Source organism: Cricetulus griseus, chromosome 6 (genome assembly GCF_003668045.3).
Source record: "Cricetulus griseus strain 17A/GY chromosome 6, alternate assembly CriGri-PICRH-1.0, whole genome shotgun sequence".
NCBI lineage: Eukaryota > Metazoa > Chordata > Mammalia > Rodentia > Cricetidae > Cricetulus > Cricetulus griseus.
Window position 1 is genome coordinate 86581995 of NC_048599.1, and position 20366 is coordinate 86602360.

The following is a 20366-nucleotide window of genomic DNA, read 5'->3' on the forward strand; positions in this document are numbered from 1 at the left end:
GGAAAGAGTGCAGAATGAGAGATACCATATCAGAGGGAGCCACTATAGGTCCGAGAAGAGATCTAGAGCCAGAGACCTACAAAAATGACATGATCTGACAATCCAGGCAATGGTGGAGAGGATAACCTAAAAGCCCTTTCCCTAAAATGAGATTGATGACTTCTCTTTATGCCATCCTAGAGCCCTCACCCAGTTGCTGATGGAAGCAGAGACAGACATCCACAGATATACACTGACCTGAAATTGGGAATTTAGTTGAAGAGAGGGAGGAATGAAGAGTGAAGGGGTCTGTACCAGGTTGGAGAAACCCACAGGAAGAGTTGGCCTGAACAAGGGAGAGCACATCGACCGCAGATGCTGTTGGGGAGGCCAGTACAAGACTGATCCAGACCCCTGAACATGAATGTCAATAAGGAGGCCTCTGCACTCCAGGGAGCCTCTGGTGGTGGATTAGCATTTTTCCCTAGTGCAAGAAGGGACTTTGAGAGCCCATCCCACATGAAGGGTTACACTCAGGTCCTGGACACATGGGGAAGGGCCCAGGACCAGCACAGGAAATTTGGTGGACTTTGCATAGCCCCCGTTGAGGGCCCTACCCTGCCTGTGGAGTGGTGGGTGGATGGGGTTGGGGTGGGCTGGGGGTGAGGGAGAAGGGATGGGGGTGAGGGGCGGGAGAGGAAGAAGTTTCTTACATGTGAAACAAGCTTGTTCCCTAACTAGAACTACATATATATATATATATATATATTATATATATATATATATATATGAAAATGAAATCTCGGCTGAGGAATTCCTTCCACCAGAGTGGGCTGTGGAAATGTCTATGAGTCTTATTCTTATTAATCATTGACGTGAATGGGCCCAGGTCTCTTTGAGTGTTATAACTCCTAGGCAGCTATGGTTGTCTTAGGATAAGTATCTATATCTGTATATTCATGGCATTACACCATATTGGGTGATAACTTCCTAACCAACACTCCCAGCCACAAAATCAATGATCTAACCAAAACTCTAATGCCAGGGCTTAGAAAATCTCATCTCAAGTTACTGAAATCAGGAATAGAAGAGTCTCCCAAAACAATACAGGCTCTTGCCATTGCCCTTGGTTGCCTTCCAGAATATGAAGGTAAGATCTTATTGCTGTAGATATTACACATTTCATACATAGGACTTGGAGGAATTGAGCTGACCCAGAAGGTTCCTTCTTGAATACTGGCTTTCATGGCATTGGAAGGTGCTATGCAGGTTGCCAAGGGAGAGGAGAAACTGGTAATCCTACCGATTGTAAAACCCATGAACCAATGCAATGACTGGATTAGCAAGATTGCTATAATGGTGCAACAGTGGCTCTTTTATCTTTTGAGTAACCAACAGCTGTCTAATTAGATTTAGGGCCTGCTCAGTAGGAGAGAATCAATGCCTGGCACTATTAAGCAAGACAATCACTTGTGGCTGGAGCCATCATTGATCAGACAGATGAACCTACTACTGCCATTTCCCCAAACAATTATAAACAACCATTCTTATGCTCAAAGATAAGTGTGTGTTTTACTCCTCATCTTTTGCAACTTGTAGAGATTATCACAGAGATCTGCAAGTAGTTAAAATGCTCATGGAAAATCACGGGGACAGAGGATTGTAACTCAGAGGCCCAGGACTCCTGTTGCTAATTAGTGTTCCCTAAATATGACAGAAAAAAATGCATCACAGAATCTCAGCAATGTGGCTGTTTGAACAAAACCTGCACAATGACAACACCAGTTAGTATGTCAACATAAATAGGGGAAATTCCACACGGTCCTACCACTGGATGAAGAGCTGTAGGTGGTCAATGGCTGCTGACAGAGGGAGCACCAGTTTCCTCCAGGGATGAACTCCCACACAGGTTTCCCAATGCCAAGTGACCAGTTCTGAACACATGAACATATAAGCAACAGTAAATAGATTCAGTATGTTGTATATGCACGTGTTCATATATGCACATATATAAATATGTATACACATGTGAAAATAATAATTAGAGATTATGAATTTTGAAGGGAGGGACCATCAGGGAAGTATGAGGAGGGAAGGAGGATCAGGAGTGATGTAGATGCAGTGTTCATGTACAAAGTACTGAAAGAAAATTTTTTAAAAAATAAGATGATTTTCTTGGTGATCTTTGAAAAACTAGTTGACATTTGATGTCTTAATTTCACAGTTAATTTCTAGTGTACATTTTTGTAATTTTGCTCATTTTTCCTTTAATCTTTAAATAAAGGGGATACTAAATTCCTTAAATATATTAAAATGTCATGTTATATTGCAGCAGAAAAAGGATCTTTTATAAGGATTGATATTTATCTATCCTACAGTATTGGAGGATTCAGACAATTGCAAAATTTATATGTTATCCAATTCTGGTCTAATATCTATAATTTTTTTAAAACTGAAGTTAGCAGATACAATTATTAGTCAGAAGTAAGTTGCATTTTGTGTGGTTACATAACAAATATATTTTGGATTCTTAGTTAAACCCATATAATTTCATTTTCTGTTAACTGCTCCTGATGGTGTGATGGTGAAGGAAGCCATTCTCCATGAATCCAGTTTGTTTTTCTAAAGACTCTTCCAATTCAATGCATAGCTTCTAGCCTTGTTACACCAGGGAAAAGAGATGCAGAGAAGAGTACATGATTTCTAAATGCTTAAACATGCAAGTGACATAGCTTCTGCAAATAAGGTATTACCTAAAACATCTGGGTTGGAAAATGAGATGGCAGCATATTTAATAATGTGTTAGGCATGGCTAAGGAGTCACTTTTCTTAATTTGATCTTCATGATGGTAGTAATGAAATTGCTGAGATTTGGAAGATTTTTATCTTGGCTCTGATCTATCTTTTTTTCTTCCACCTAAATCTGATTATATTTTTATTTAATATTGTTTTGAGAATTTCCTGCATTGGGTACTGCATTTAAATCATTTATAATCCTCTCTGCTTCTAGTTCTCCCTGTGGCTATCTTCTAACCCTTCTCCTCTTAACTTCTTTAATTTTGCACACACATGCATGTTCACACACATGTGGATGTGTGTGTGTGTGTGTGTGTGTGTGTGTGTGTGTGTGTGTAGAGTTGAACACTTAGGATTTGATAAACACTGGGAACTTGTTCCTAGAGAAAACTGACTATCCTTCTGTCAGCAGCCATTGATTGCCTGTAATCACAGAAAAAGAGGGAACATAAAAATGTAAGAGCCATGCCCCGGGGTCTGCAGGCAGACTGAATGGTCTCTGAGGACCCTGGTATCCTGACTCTGCTGATATCGCTGGGCTATTCCAGCACCCACAGAGTGCAGATATTGCAGAGGTGAACTATTTTGCCCCTGCCTTGGGCCCAACTTCCGCCTGTCCACCCTGGCAAATCCCACCCTGGGGTCTGCCGGCAGACTGAATCAGTCCCTAAGGACCCTGGCACCCTGACTATGCTGAGATCGCTGGGCTATTCTGGCCTCCACAGAGTGCAGAGAGTGCAGAGGTGAGCTGCTTTGGCCCCTGCCTTAGGCCCAACTTCTGCCTGCCCACCAAGGCAAATTGCGCTCAGGGTCTGCAGACAGTTCAGCTGGACCCCTGAGGACCAAGCAACCCAGATTCTTCTGACATCTCTGCACCAGTGCTGCTCTCACCCACCTAGATAGTGAATGCCTTAGACCTGCCTGCACCCAACTTGAGACCCATCAGAATATTGGAGCCAATTGAACACACCTGAAGATATCACTAGACCCATACACATCAGGAAAGGAAGTGACACCTCCTGTACCCACTGGAAGAAGAGATGGGAAGACGACAATAGAAGAACATATCCAACAACAGGAAAACCAATATGACACCACCAGAGTCTAGGGACTCTACACCAGCAAGACATGAGCATCCCAACACAGAAGAGAGCAACCTTAAAAACAAAAACTTCATGTAGATGATAGAAAACCTGAAAGAGGAAATCAGAAAATCAGAGAAATGAAAGAAAAGACGAACCAAAAAATGCAAGAAATCAAGGAAAGCCAAAAAAGCCAAGAAAATACAATTAAACAGCTGAAGGAAACATTTCAGGACCTCAAAACTGAATTAGAGACAATAAAGAAAACACAAACTGAGGGAATGCTGGAAGTAGAAAAGCTGAGTAAACAATCAGGAACCACAGATGCAAGCATACCCAACAGAATACAAGAGATGGAAGACAGAATCTCAGACACTGAAGACAACTAGAGGAAATAAACTTGTCAAGCAAAGAAAATCTGAAGTCCAACAAATCCATAACACAAAATATCCAGGAAATATGAGCACCGTGAAAAGACCAAACCTAAGGATAAATGGTATGGAAGAAGGTGAAGAAACACAACTCAAAGGTGCAGAAAACATTCAACAAAATCATAGAAGAAAACTTTCCCAACCTAAAGAAAGACATGCCAATGAAAGTACAAGAATCCCACAGAACTCCAAATAGAGTGGACCACAAAAGAAAGTCTCCTCGTCACATAATAATTAAAACACTAAATGTACAGAATACATAAAAAAATATTAAGAGCAGCAAGAGAAAAAGGCCAAGTAACATATAAAGGCAAACCTATCAGAATTACACCAGACTTCTCCATGGAAACTCTGGAAACCAGAAGATCATGGATAGATATTCTACCAACTCTGAGAGAACATGGATGCCAGCCCAGACTACTATACCCAGGAAAGCTTTCAATCACTATAAATGGAGAAAACAAGATATTCCACATCAAAACAAGATTTAAACAATATGTAAACACTAATCCAGCCCTACAGAAAGTACTGGAAGAAAAACTCCAGATTAAGGAAATTAACCACACTCACATAATCATAGGCAAAAGATAACCCCACTCTACTAAAACATAAAATAAAAGGCAGGGTAAATCCTCATACAATACAAGTACCAACAAAAAATCAAAAACAAACAAGAATGAACTCTCAATGGACCTTAATTTCCCTCAATATTAATGGTCTTAACTTGCCTATAAAAGGACACAGGCTGTCAGATTGGATAAGAAGACAGAATCCTTCCTTCTGCTACATACAAGAAATACACCTGGAGTTCAAAGACAGACATTATCTCAGAGTAAAGGGTTGGGATAAGATATTCCAATCAAATGGACCCAAGAAACGAGCTGGGTTAGCTATCCTAGTATCTAACAAGTTAGACTTCAAACTAAAATTAATCAAAAGAGATGAAGAAGCTCATTTCATATTCATCATAGGAAAAATTCACCAGGAAGAAGTCTAAATTCTAAACATCTATGCCCCAAATACAAAGGCACCAACATTCATAAAAGAAACATTATTAAAACTCAAATCACAAATAAGACCTCACACAGTTATAGTGGGAGACTTCAACATTCCACTCTCACCACTGGACAGACCACCAGACAGAAACAACAAAGAGACAAACTAACAGAAGTTATGACCCAATTGGGATTAACAGACATCTATTGAACTTTCTATCCAAACACAAACGAATATACCTTCTTTTCAGCATCACATGGAATCTTCTCAAAAATCGACCACATACTTGCTAACATAGCAAACATCAACAGGTACAAAAAATTGGAATAATCCCCTGTGTTTTATCAGACCATGTTTTAAAGTTAGAAATCAAAAACAAAACAAAATGCAGAATACCTAGCAACTCATGGAAATTGAACAACATGCAATTGCACCATTCCTGGGTCAAGGAAGAAATGAAGAAAGAAATTAAAGACTTCCTAGAATTCAATGAAAATGTAGACACAACATACCCAAACTTATGGGACACTTTGAAGGCAGTACTAAGAGGAAAGTTCATAGCTCTAAGTGCTCACATGAAGAAACTAGAGAATAGTCACACCAGAGAGTTGACATCACAGCTGAAAGCTCTAGAAAAAATGGAAGCAAATTCACCCTGGAGGAGCAGATGCCAGGAATTGAGGGCAGAAATTAATAAAGTCAAAAAAAGAAAAAAGTTCAAAGAATCAATATAACAAAGAGTTGGTTCTTTGAGAAAATCAACAAGATAGCAAACCGTTATCTAAACTAACCAAAAGACAGAGAGAGAACATGCAAACTAACAAAATTAGAAATGAAAAGGGGGACATAACAACAGACACTGAGGAAATCCAGAGAATCTTCAGCTCATACTTTGAAAACATGTACTCCACAAAATTTGAAAATTAAAGGAAATGGACAATTTTCTGCACAGTTATCACTTACCATAAGTGAATCAAGAACAGATAAGCAACTTAAACAGATCTATAACCTCTAAGGAAATAGAAGCTGTCATCAAAGTCTCCCAACCAAAAAAATCACGGGACCAGATGGATGCACTACAGAGTTCTACCAGAAATTCAAAGAAGAGCTAATACCAATCCACCTCAAATTTTCCCACACAATAGAAACAGAAGGGACATTGCCAAACTCTTTTTGCAAGGCTACAATAACCTTGATATCTAAGCCACACAAAGACACAACTAAGAAAGAGAACTACAGACCAATATCACTCATGAATATTGATGCAAAAATTCTCAATAAAATGCTGGTAAATTGAATCCAATCACACATCAGAGAAATCATCCACCATGATCAAGTAGGCTTCATCCCAGGGATGCAAGGATGGTTCAACAAATGAAAATCCAACAATGTAATCCACTACATAAACAATCTGAAAAAATAAAACCACATGATCATCTCACTAGATGCTGAAAAAGCCTTTGAAAAATCCAACACCCCTTCATGATAAAAGTCTTGGAGAAATCAGGGATAAGAGAAACATACCTCAAAATAATAAAAGCAATAGACAGCAAGCCAACAGCCAACATCAAATTAAATGGAGAGAAACCCAATGCAATTCCTCTAAAATCAGGAACAAGACAAGGCTGTCCACTCTCTGCATACCTCTTCAATATTGTCCTTGAAGTTCTAGCTAGAGCAATAAGACAACAAAAGGAGATCAAGGGAATACAAATCGGAAAGGAAGAAGTCAACTCTCACTATTTGCAGACGATATGATAGTCTACATAAATGACCCAAAAAAATCTACCAGGGAACTCCTACATCTGATAAACACCTTCAGCAAAGTGGCAGGATACAAGATCAACTCAAAAAAAAATCTGTAGCCCTACTATATACCAATGACACTTTCGTGGAGAAAGAAATCAGAGAAACATCACCATTTTCAATTGCCACAAACAACATAAAATACCTTGGGGTAACACTAACCAAAAACATGAAAGACCTGTACCATAAGAATTTTGTGTCTCAAAAGAAAGAAATTAAAGAAGATACCAGAAAATGGAAAGATCTCCCATGCTCCTGGACAGGTAGGATCAACATAGTAAAAATGGCAAATTTGCCAAAAGCAATCTACAGATTCAATTCAATCCCCATCAAAATCCCAACACAATTCTTCACAGACCTTGTATGAACAATTCTCAAATTTATATGGAGAACCAAAAGACCCAGGATAGCCAAAACAACCCTGAACTATAGAGGAACTTCTGGAGGCATCATGATCCCCGACTTCAAGCTCTACTACAGAGCTATAGTCCTGAAAACAGCTTGGTATTGGCACAAAAATGGACAGTAGACCAATGGAATAGAGTTGAAAACCCTGATATAAATCCACACAGGTAAGAGCACCTGACTTTTGATAAACAATCCAAATTTATACGATGGAATAAAGAGAACATCTTCAAGAAATGGTGCTAGCATAACTGGTTGCAGACATGTAGAAAATTGCAGTTAGACCCAAGCTTATCACCTTGCACAAAACTTAAGACAAAATGGATCAAAGACCTCAACATACATCTAGCTACAATGAACCTATTAGAAGACAAAGTGGGAAATAACCTTGAATTAATTGGTACAGGAGACCTCTTCCTGAATATCACACCAGTAGCACAGACCCTGAGGTCAACAATTAATAAGTTGGACCTCCTGAAACTGAGAAGCTTCTGTAAGGCAAAGGACACAGTCAGAAAGACAAAACAGCAGCCCACAGACTGGGAAAAGATATTCACCAACCCCACATTTGATAGAGAGCTCATTTTCAAAATATACAAAGAACTCATGAAACTAGTCTCCAAAACATGAAATAATCCAATTTAAAAGTGGGATACACACAAAAAAGCCAGGCATTGGTGGCACACCCCTGTAATTCCAGCACTTTCGAGACAGATGCAGGAGGATCTCTGTGAGTTCAAGACCAGCCTGGTCTACAAGAGCTAGTTCCAGGACAGCCTCCAAAGCCACAGAGAAACCCTGTCTTGAAAAAAACAAAAAAAGTGGGGTACAGAACTAAGTAGACAATTCACAATAGAGGAATCTAAAACGGCTGAAAGACACATAAGAAAGTGTTCAACATCCTTAGCCATCAGGGAAATACAAATCAAAATAACTCTGAGATACCCTCTTACTCCTGTCAGAATGGCCAAAATCAAAAACACCAATGACAGTTCATGCTGGAAAGGATGTAGAGAAAGGGCTACACTTCTCCACTGCTGGTGGGAGTGCCAACTTGTACAGCCACTTTGGAAATCTGTATGGAGACTCCTCAAGAATATGGGAATCAGTCTACCACAAGATCCAGCAATTCCACTCTTAGGCATATACCCAAAAGATGCACATTCATACAATAAGGACATCTGTTCAATGATGTTCATAGCAGCACTATTAGTAATAGCCAGAAACTGGAAGCAGCCTAGATGCCCCTCAACCGAAGAATGGATTGAGAAAATGTGGTACATTTACAAAATGGAGTACTACTCAGCAGAAAAATCAATGGAATCTTGAAATTTGCAGGAAAATGGATGGAACTCGAAGAAACCATTCTGAGTGAGGTAACTCAATTGCAAAAAGACAAACATGGCATGTACTCACTCATATGCAGATTTTAGAAATAGAGTAAAGGATTAGCAGCCTACAATCCACACTGCTAAAGAAGCTAATAAACAAGGAGGACCCTAAGAGAGACATACATGGTCTTCTGGAGAAGGGGAAAAGGTCAAGATCTGATTAGCAAATTGGGATCAAGGGAAGAGGGTGGAGGAGCTAGGAGAATGAGAAGGGGATAAGAGGAGGGATGCAGAAGATATGAGGGAGCAGAAAGGTTGAGTCAGGGGAAGAATAGATGATACCAAGATAATAGAGGGAGACATTCTTGGTTTACAGAGAAATTAAGCACTAGGGTTTTACGATAAATCTTTCTGCCAACAGCCACCGGAACTCCACCACCAAGTGTGAGCTTTATGCCAGTAGCCTGCCTGAGTTAGGGCCCAAATGAATACACAGAAACTTGTATTAGGTACAATGCTGCTTGGCCAATGACTAGGATTCTCATCTGTTAGCTAAGTCTTAACTATTATAAACCTATATATTTTATAAGACTTATCTTATCGGATGCCTTATTGGCATCCCACCTTGTCGGTGGATCACATTGTGCCACTGGAGGAGCAAGGGGAAAAAAAGGGAACACTTCCTGTTTCCTTACTAAATATGAGTCTCCTTGCTATGTCACTTCCTGCCTGGATCACCACTTCTCTACTACATTTCCCAGAATCCTCTTTGACTCCTAGTCCCATCTAACTTGTTGTCTCATTGGCCAAACAGTATTTTATTTAACAATCAATAAGATAAACATACACAGTAGTACATTCCCCATCACTAGGGAAATGACTGGAGATCTATAAAGATGACACCAGCTAACAATCTAAGCAACAGAGGAGAGGCTACCTTAAATGCCCTTCCCTGATAATGAGTTTGATGACTAAGTTATATGCCATCCTATAGTCTCCATCCAGCTGCTGGTGGAAGTAGAAGCAGACACCAACAACTAATCACTGAACTGAACTGAAACCCAGATTCAGAGAAGGAAGAGTGAAGAGCACTGGGGTCCAGACCAGGCTGGTGAAACCACAGAAACAGCTGACCTGAACATCAGGGAACTCTTGCTGCCCAGACTAATAGCTGGAATACCAGCATGGGTGATCCACAACCCAAAACATGCCTTTCTCTGAGGAAACTTCGGAAATCTATGGGACCTCCTGTAGAATTTCAGTACTTATCCCTAGCATAGGTGTGGACTTTGGGAGTCCATTCCATATAGAGGAAGACACACTGAGCCAACACACACAGGAGTGGGCCTAGGCCTTATCCCAAAGGATACAATAGACTCTGATGACACCCTATGGAAGGCCTCAACATCCATGGGGAGTAGAAAGGATATGTGATTGATAGGGCTTTAGTTGTGGCGGTTGGAAGGGAGGATGGTTGGGAGAAGGAAACTGGGATTGTAATGTAAATCAATCCTGTTTCTAATTCAAATAAAAAAGTTGGAAAAAATAAATAAATAAAACTTAAAAAAAAGAAAAAAGGAGAAAAGTATCTAAAAGGAAAACATTACAAAATTTTTTTTTCACAAACACAAATATCTCCAAAAATCACCTTCCACCTGAGGGGTTGGGTAATTAGTTATCTAGACTTTTCTGTGGTTATATGTGGAAGAAATTTGTATTACTTCTTGTCTTTAATCAGAGAAAATTATTTATTCGCAAACAGCAAGATTATAATGTCAACATTGCTCCTGGTGCTGTGCATTGTGGTAGTCTAAATTTTAGGATGAGTTTTGATCCAAAGACTCTCATTGGTCAAAAGGTTTTAAGAAGAAGAGCTTTCAGTTATCTTTGGCAAAATATCAACTTTTTGAAAGAGAAATCCATACAGATCTAGATGACAAGTAGAAGGAAATACACTCACAAATTCAGACTTCAATAATAGTATCTTTTACATGAGTCACACTTTTTAAAATAGGAATGAATTTTTGTCTGTCCTTTCTAGTCATGTGAATCTTTCTCTAGGTTTTCTTTGGTTCCAGAGCTTCCTCATGGCAGTTTTCACTTCTGTGTTCCTGAGAGTGTAGATTAAAGGGTTTAGCATTGGTGTTATCACAGTGTAGAACACAGTCACAGCTTTGTCAATGGGGAAGATGACTGTGGGCCGAAGGTAAATGAATAAGCAGGGTACAAAGAACAGGATGACCACTGTAATATGGGAGGCACAGGTGGAGAGGGCCTTTCGCTGTTCTTCAGTGCTATGAGTTTTCAGAGAGCAAAGGATGAGGGCATAGGAGGTGAGAAGAATAGAAAAGATTAGTATACACATTAGCCCACTGTTGGCAACAACGAAGAGTCCAAAGGCATAGTTGTCAGTGCAGGAGAGTTTTAGGAGAGGGAAAAGGTCACAGATGAAATGGTCAATGACATTCGGGCCACAGAAAGGCAACCAGGCTATAAAAAGAATTTGAATCAGAGCATGGAGAAATCCCCCAGTCCAAGCCATGGAAACCAGGAAGCCACACACCCTTCTGTTCATTGTAATCATGTAGTGTAGGGGTTTGCAGATGGCCACATAGCGGTCATAGGCCATGGCTGTGAGCAGGATGATCACAACTCCACTAAAGAAATGTTCTGCAAAGATCTGAGTCATGCAGCCATTGAAAGAGATAGATTTCTTTTCAGCAAGTAAGTCAAATAACATTTTTGGGGTCATGGCAGAAGAGGAGCAGCCATCTGCAAAGGATAGGAAGGACAGAAAAAAATACATGGGGGATCCCAGTGTTGGACTAGCCATGACTGTAACAATAATGAGTAGATTGCCAAGGAGGGTAAGAGTGTAGATGAGTGCAAACATGACAAACAAGAGTTTCTGCACATCTGGGTTCTGTGTCAGGCCAAGCAGGATGAATTCTGTCACATTGTTCATTGGCTTCATGATTCTAGTTTGACATTTGGATAGTTGATTTATCTATGAATAGCAAGAAGATTGAATTTGTGGCTGGCAAATGTTGAACAAGTCAGCAGTTTCTTTCATTTATTTCCCTCTGCAATGCAAATGGGCATCCCAAGCAGCAAAACCTAGTTTTAAAATTTCTTAAAGTTGCATCATATTATTGGTCATATAATGAGCACATAGCCCTCTTATCTCACACACACACAGTCATTCACACCACACCACACACATACACACACACACAGACACACACACACAGACACACACACACACACACACACACACACACACACACACACACACACACACGACCTTACTGAAAACACCCTGTACAAAGATTATAGTTTGTAGAATACACAGCTTGATGCAAGGTAACATTTCAAAAAGTTACTTAGAACTTTAGCACTCATGTTTTCACAACTTCAGTCATGTTTAGATATTGGGGGCATTTTCTACAGTAAAAAAACTAAGAAAAATACAGTAAAATTTCTATTGAAATAAAATACCAAAACACCATGATTTCCTTTATATGGAGATTTAATGACTATCTTTATCACGTGTATCAAAATTTAAACCTCTTTATTGTGTATGTGATGTATGTTCATGTTCATTTGTGTGTGTGTGTTTACTTATATATATGTCTGTGAACCAGGAGTGTAGAAGTTGACATTACGTGTCTTCCCTTCACTTTATTGTTTGAGATAGGTCCTCCTGACTTATCTCATAACTCAATGATTCACTAATGTATTGGTCCCTTGCTATTCTTCACTCTCGCACTGCTGGGATTACAAGCAGTAGCTGCCATGTCCAGATTGTACATGGCGATAGGGATCCAAAGTCAGGTCCTTCTATGCTTGCACAATAGTGCTTTACCCACTGAGCCATCTCCCCAACACCAAAATACATAATTTTACATATACTTTAGATTTTTATAGTAAACTGAAAAACAGTAAACAAAATACACATTATTATTTGTTTTTCTCAAAATATTCACCATAATATTAATCAAAAGATAAATGGATAATGCAACTCGATCAGTGAGAAAATATCTATTGAATAAATTCAGAAAATGGTTAAATGCAGAAATAAATACATTGAGCCATAGAAAAATATAAAGATACATAATACTCTTGGTACTTTAAAATGTAAGCAAACTAATGAAACCAGGTGAACACAGCAAGAAAACAAATACGGTTTAGTAACAATAGGACATTATCTTTCAAGGATGCTCAAGATGATAAAAAAAAAAAAAACTTACACGTTGTTTCCAGGAGATTTTCAGTAACTAGGCAGGAAACTTTCAAACTGAATATTTTCCTCAGTGCTAGCACCAAAAAAAATGTCAGAAATCAAAAGGGGAGAATAAAACATAGATCATTTGAAAAACAGAAAAAGTACCTCTGTCTATCATCTATCTATATTTACATATACACATGTACACACACATACACACAGATACAGTCATACAACATATGAGTAGAGAAGAGGACTTTAAGTGAAAGTGCACTAATAGAAGACATAGGTAAAAATGGTGAATTCACCTATATAAAGACATGAAAAACACTGGAAATATTTGCAACAAGCATGATGACTGTGAGTAAAAGTAGTTTTTAAAACAAATTTAAATGGGCACTTGCACCATTATGAACATAAGAGAAACAGTATAAAAATAGTTCTCATAAAAGTCTTTTCATATCTAAAAATTTTGTGACTTCCTAGAAGTCACATTTATAAGGAGTACTGGACCAAGGTCATAACTAAGTACTCCTTATAGATGTACTCAATAGAAATAAGGACAGAATTATGCTTGCAGGTGTTTCAGAGCACACACTTCATGATAGTGAAAAAGAAAGAATAACTTTAATGTCTACATAAGGAGGATTAACTGAATGTGTTTGATCTATAAATGTTAAGTAGGCATTAAAATCATTTGCAAATAGAATTAATGTTTTGAAAGAATTTAACATACTAGTGGGAAAACACAGATAATAAAATAGTTCATATTATCTCAAAAGCTAAATATCCACAGAAAAACATTTCAGGGAAAGCATACCAAATACTAATGAGGCATGTCTGAATTGTGGAGATTAGGACAATTTTTGTGTCAATAGAAAATTCTGATCTGAGTTTTGTACAAAGGAAATACATTACCTTTACAGCCAGTAAAACACTTTAACAAAAGAACTCCTATTTTACTATCATGTCTGAAATTGTAGTTTCCAGAGGGATCCTTTCTTAGTCAGTGGGTGATTTGGTCACTATCATGACTGAATTTAAGGCATTAGAAATGGGTTTAAATCTATCTTGCCTGAAGTCAATTTATTCATTATATTACTCATAAAGTAAAAACAGATAAGCACACATTTGTAATCTAAGTACTATAGAAATTGAGGCCTGATGATTGAGTTCAAGTGCCGTCTGGCTCACAGAAGGAGACATTATCTCAAAAAGAAAAGAGAGCCCATTCATAAGGAAATCCCAGGTTGTACCTACCTCTTTAAGCGTGTTTGGGGTCAACAGGTTCATTCCATAGCAAGTTAGTTTTTTTTGTGGAGATCAGTTCCCATGGGGTTAGCATTCACTGCTTCTTCACTAGCTGCTTCCTCACAAGCACATCCATTTTTCTTTAAATATATCCATTTTCATTAGTGACTAACAAAGGATTTGTAAATAAAACTAAGTTGACAGGTCAGATTTCTTTTTTTTCAGTGTACAAACCTGTTGATGTTAGGAAAAGCATTCCAACTTAGAAAATAAGAAAAAAAATTAGTCAGTTTCAAAGTTCTATATTTCAAAAAGATGATAGGACAAAACAGCCCAACCATTATAGAACATCTTTCTCTAAGCCACCATTCCATGCATCTGCCTGAGTGACTAGGTTTAATATAAACCAACACTGAAACTGATTTTTCAGTTGATACAAGAATCTCCAAATAGCAAAGAACATGAACATAGAAAAGCTAGGCATTGAAAGCTCTCAGTTCAGTCCTATACATATTTTTTTTTTCCGGAGTAGCAGGTGCTCAAACTTCCAGCCTTTTTCTAAGTAAGCCCATGCACAGCTCAAAGATGAAAGATTCTTAAAACTCTGGACTCAAATGGGTTGTAAACCCCTAAGCTTCTTATGCTTATGTGATCTTTAAATCAGGAATCCCAAGATTCTTTCCTTATCAAAAATTTTATCAGCAGACTCAGGAAACTTTCATACATTTTATACAAATGCAAGAGGTTAGGGATGCTCTGACCTCTCAGCTCCCAGAGGTCTAGAATTCACTTCTTTAGGCAAGATGGCGTCTAACTCAATATAGCCTGTTCTCTCTCTTGTGACCATGACATCTGTGACCAGAAGTTTGGGAAAGAGCCAGTTAGAATGAGCAAGTAGCATCTCTATTGTTATGTGTATAAAGTGATCTTAGAGTCTGAGATCTAAGCACCTAAAGCACAGAACAGTGTAGTCGGAGAGAAATGGGTTTAAGGGTCCAGTTTCTGTCTATAAAACAACAGTAATTCCACTTGTTTTACAGGAGCAGAAATAACTCAAAGCAGTGGCATCACCATAGCCCACCAAATAAAGTATGAAGATATCTCACAATACTGGAAACATGGAGCATGCTGCACACTCTGCAGGTAGCTCAACAGTTTGGAAAGTGTCCTTTCCAGGAGACTCATTTGTTCTAAACATTTCCAGGTAGATCATCTGGTATCTGCTTCTTCCAGGCCACTGGTCTGCTCTCAGGGTCTTCTTTGCCACTTTGCTTATCTGAGGGTCTTCTTTGCATTTTGGCTTGTCAGAGAGTATAAGGTTTAAGTCAATTTATTTATTTTAAGATGACTATTCTTTGTGCCATATCATATGATGTATTCTTATGGCATATTATGTGCTTTTCCCCACCATATTCAAATTTTGCTTAATATGTAATGATTGCATACAACAATAGAATGTGGTATGATATTTCAACAGAAGCATACACCATGCACTGGTCACAAAAAGGTGATTATCATTTTCTTCTCTTTAAAATTTGGAATAATGTGTGTTATACCAGTAACAGCAGCAGCAGCCTTTCTTCTCTTTAGACTTTACTTTGTGCTTTGAACCTTCAAACTCCTTTAATCTAGATCATCACAATATATATACTAGACTATCATGAAGTATAGTTACAGCCTTGTAATGAAGGATATCATGACAAACCTCCATGAAGACATGCTGTCTTCTCCACTGGGAAGTTTTTATAAAAAATACTAACATTTCAAATACATTTCTGTGAATAAAATATTATTGTTTAATACACAGTACAAAATTCTTAACTTTATAAAGTATTCAACTGTCTAAATAGCAAAAGAACCACACTCCTGGTACAAAGACTGATTTCTCTATTATATAAAAATTAAAATTTAAGCTTATTCTAACCCCTGAGAAATGAGATAACAGAATGAAGTCTACCTAGAAATGATTAACAAGGATCTCATGCAAGTTTTTTTTCAGATTTTTTATTTGAATTAGAAACAAGATTGTTTTACATGTCAGTCCCAGTTCCCTCTCTTTACTCTCCTCCCCACAACTAAAACCCTACCTACCACATATCCTTTCTGCTCCCCCTGGATGGTGAGGCCTTCCATAGGTTGTCATCACAATCTATCATATTCTTTGGGATAGGGCCTAGGCCCACCCCCATGTGTATTGGCTCAGGGATTATTCCTCTATGTGGAATGTATCTCTTGCTTTTGAGATGCATTATTCATACTGTGTTAATGACAGACATTAAAGTATTGATGCACAAGAGGTAGAATTAATTTGGAGACAGATCTGTGTGTTCATTCTAGAATCATGTATACCATAGCTTTTCCATCTCTTGTGAAGGTAGCAGAGTAGCATCTTAGTCTGTGTGAATCAGTGATACTACCACCCACTGTGTCTATCGGCTTTTAAGGAAAAGGAGGAAGAATGAATGTCAACTGTTTTGTAAGATTTGAGTTATTTAGAAACCTCTCAATAGGATTATTTTTCTAAGATAACAGGCTTAAATATTACAGTACTTAGCTTTTACCTTACAGTACTTAGAGCTATAATGTTTTCAGTGGAGTTATCCTTACAATTTTGCTTAGTGGTTTTTTTTTATTTATTTATTTTTTTGATAAATGTGTCTTTCAATCCAAGGAATGCTGAACTCAGGTCAAACCCAGGTGTCTTACCCTCTGTTCCCTTTTAAAGTCATTCCAAGAAGAAATTTGTTTTATTTCAAAAGAAACAGCACTTGATTTCAACTGAACAGAATGTATCACCACATTTTATTCCTATATCATTTATAAAATTTGTCCTTTTATACTGTAAATATTGCTTTTATTCAGGAGGCTTGAAGAAACTCCAGGCAATTATTTCACATATATTCCTTCTTTGGTGTTGGAGTTTGAAACCCAGGCTTCATGAATGCTAAACCCACAATCTACCCCTGAGTCACATCCCCAGGTCAGTATGCTCCTCCATATCAAGTTCCTAACTCTCAACTGCCCCTGACCTACTTTGGAAAGGTCAGCAGCATCTGTAGAGACACTGGATGAATAGGAAATCTGCTTGGTACAGCTGGAAAAAGCTGTTGTTTTGGTTAGCTGTTTGTTAGTTTGTTTTTAAACAAGGTCTCAAGCAGACCAATCTGGCTTTGAGTTTCTGCTCCTCCTTCCCATCCTTCCTAGCATAGGAATTAGAGATAACCATAAGAATATCCTTGATACTTCTGGGAACAATTGGCATTTGTATAGCTTTATCACAGAGACCACACATTATTTCAGAGACCTGTATTTTATTTCCATTATGAATTAAGGTTATTCTTAATCTGAGAAAAAGAATTGATTTTTTAAAACTTGTCTTTAAAATAATAATGTTAAACAAATAAATTGGAAGTAAAAGCTGGGTGGTGGTGGTTTATATCTTTAAACCCAGGACTCTGGACATAGAGGCAGGTGGATCTCTGAATTTGAGGCCAGATTGGTCTACAGAGAGAGTTCCACGATCATTCTGCTCACAGTGATGGCCTATAACCGCTATGTAGCCATCTGCAAGCCCCTGCACTATACCACCACCATGACCAGCTCTGTGTTGTGCTGGTGGCAGTGGCTTGGCTGGGTGGCTTCCTGCATTCATCAGTTCAGCTCTTTCTGGTCTTTCAGTTGCCCTTTTGTGGACCCAATGTAATGAATTACTTTGTATGTGACTTGTACCCTTTACTGGAGCTGGTCTGCACCAACACCTATGTCATTGGCCTGCTGGTGGTGGCCAACAGTGGTGTGATCTGCCTGCTGAACTTCCTCATGCTGGCTGCCTCCTATGTTGTTATCCTGGTTCCTTCAGGTCTCACAGTGCAGAGAGGAGTCAGAAAGCCTTGTCTACGTGTGGGGCCCACTTCACGGTTGTTGCTTTGTTCTTTGTTCCCTGTATATTTATTTACATGAGGCCATCATCTACTCTGTCCATAGACAAAATTGTAGCTGTGTTTTACTGTATTTTGACACCCATGTTCAACCCCCTGATTTATACTCTGAGAAATGCAGAGGTGAAAAATGCCATGAAGAACCTCTGGAGAAAATGAGGCATTTTGAATGGAGGACACAAGTTACAGTGGGGAAATAAATCATAGCTATAACAATTCATATTTCATATGTGATCTGAGTAATTGTCAAAAATTTCTGAATAAAACTACATGAATGTAGCCAGGGGCAAGCCTGGCTCTCAAGGCCCAGGCTGAAGGGAAGACATCCAGGACAGTGTTTCCTATTATGATGAGAAGGATGTGTTGGAGAAATGGGAGAGAAAAGAGAAGCTGAATGGTTCATGTGCTGTGGAAAGAGGCAGAATGAAAGAAGTGAAGGAGGTGAGACACAGGGGGATGTGGGAGGCCTGCTTGCCACCTGGGTCCTGAGCTCCTGACAAGCTTTATGTCTGGCTCTGTGGCCCTATAGCAGCCAGTGTCTGTGTTAACATCCATAGCCCATTTTTCCACCAAAAGTCACATGGAAGCCTTGGGTTTGGGCTGCAACATGTGGCCTTGTTGGTGTCCAAGGAACATGCTGGCACTAGAGTCACACTGGTCTGAGTCGCCTTTGTTGCCCTCCAAAGCCATGGTGTGAGCTGTGAACTTATGGCAGGCAGGGTCTGAGTCAAAATCTTCAGCTACTGCTGCAACTGAAGGCTGTGTGGTTTCCAGGAGTCTGAGCATCATCTGGGCCTATGTTGGTGTCCAAGGGCCACACTGCACCTGGAACCATACAGGTCTGAGTGGCACATACTGCTACTTGGTGCAATGGAGACTCTGGGCCAGGGCTGAACTGGGGGTGGGGTAGAGAGGAGGCATGTCTGGGTCCGTGGGCCTCCTGTAGGGTCTGTGTTGATGACTGAGGTTTACACAGAATTATGTCTTCATGTGAAAGACTTAAAATCACTGAAACCTTACACCCTGCGGTATGATTTTTGTCAGCTTGTTTATGTCTAGTATTTAAATATTTTCTTCTTTAAAACTAGTAGCATGTACTTACTGGAGGAGAAATATATTTTATGGCATTAAGTAAGGTTGTGAATTGAATAAATTTGTATGTTTTGAAGGGCATCATATTGTAGATATATTAGTTTTGTGAGGGACATGGATTTCACTGTTCATAAAACCAGTTTTGTGGAAATATTCTGCTTTACCATGACACTCATCTTCACCTGAGAGCCGAGAACTTAATTTAGTCAAGGGGTACAGTAACTTCAGTTCTAAAATAATACTGGACCACAATGAAAACACTTCTGTTGCATATTCTGTTCTTTTTCTACAAGTACTTCTGTATTCCTAGAGGTATGTATGCATCTGGACACCTGTGGTTGTTTGGATGGAGCCTTCACTGTTATCCCCCTGATTTTGTTTATATCCTTGCTCCAAATGAAACTTTAATTTCTTCTTCTTTGCTCACAAGATAAAATCCATCAATGTAATCCACTACATAAACAATCTGAAAAAATAAAACCACACGATCAACTCTCTAGATGCTGAAAAAACCTTTGACAAAAATCTAACACCCCTTCATGATAAAGGTTTTGGAGATATCAGGGATAGCAGGAACATACCTAAACATACTAAAGTCAATATGCAGCAAACTGACAAACAATATCAAACTTAATGGAGAGAAAGTCAAGGCAATTATCCTATAATCAGGAACAAGACAAGGTTGTCCACTCTCTCCGTATCTCTTCCATATTGTACTTGAAGTTCTTGCTAGAGCAATAAGACAACAAAAGTAGATCAAGGTGATACAAAATGGAAAGGAAGAAGTAAAACTTTCACTATTTGCAGATGATATGATAGTCTACATAAAGAAGAATTCTACCAGGGAACTCATATAGCTTAAAAAACACCTTCAGCAAAGTCTCAGGATAAAAGATTAACTAAAAAAATTAGTAGCTCTACTATATACAGACAATAAATTGGCTGCGAAAGAAATCAGAGAAACGTCACTCTTTACAATAGCCATAAACATCATGAAATATCTAGGAGTAACTCTAACCAAACAGGTGAAAGAG

General features: G+C 38.7%; 1 protein-coding gene and 1 pseudogene across 1 annotated transcript; one reads left to right on the top strand and one right to left on the bottom strand.

Annotated features, from left to right (window-relative positions):
* Positions 1-10867: 10867 nt before the first annotated feature.
* On the bottom strand, positions 10868-11800 carry LOC100765183 (olfactory receptor 4C5). Its single transcript, XM_027421048.1, has one exon. It carries the CDS (start codon positions 11798-11800, stop codon positions 10868-10870), a length of 933 nt encoding a protein of 310 aa, XP_027276849.1.
* Positions 11801-15420: 3620 nt separating this feature from the next.
* On the top strand, positions 15421-18399 carry LOC113836338 (annotated as a pseudogene).
* Positions 18400-20366: the final 1967 nt, after the last annotated feature.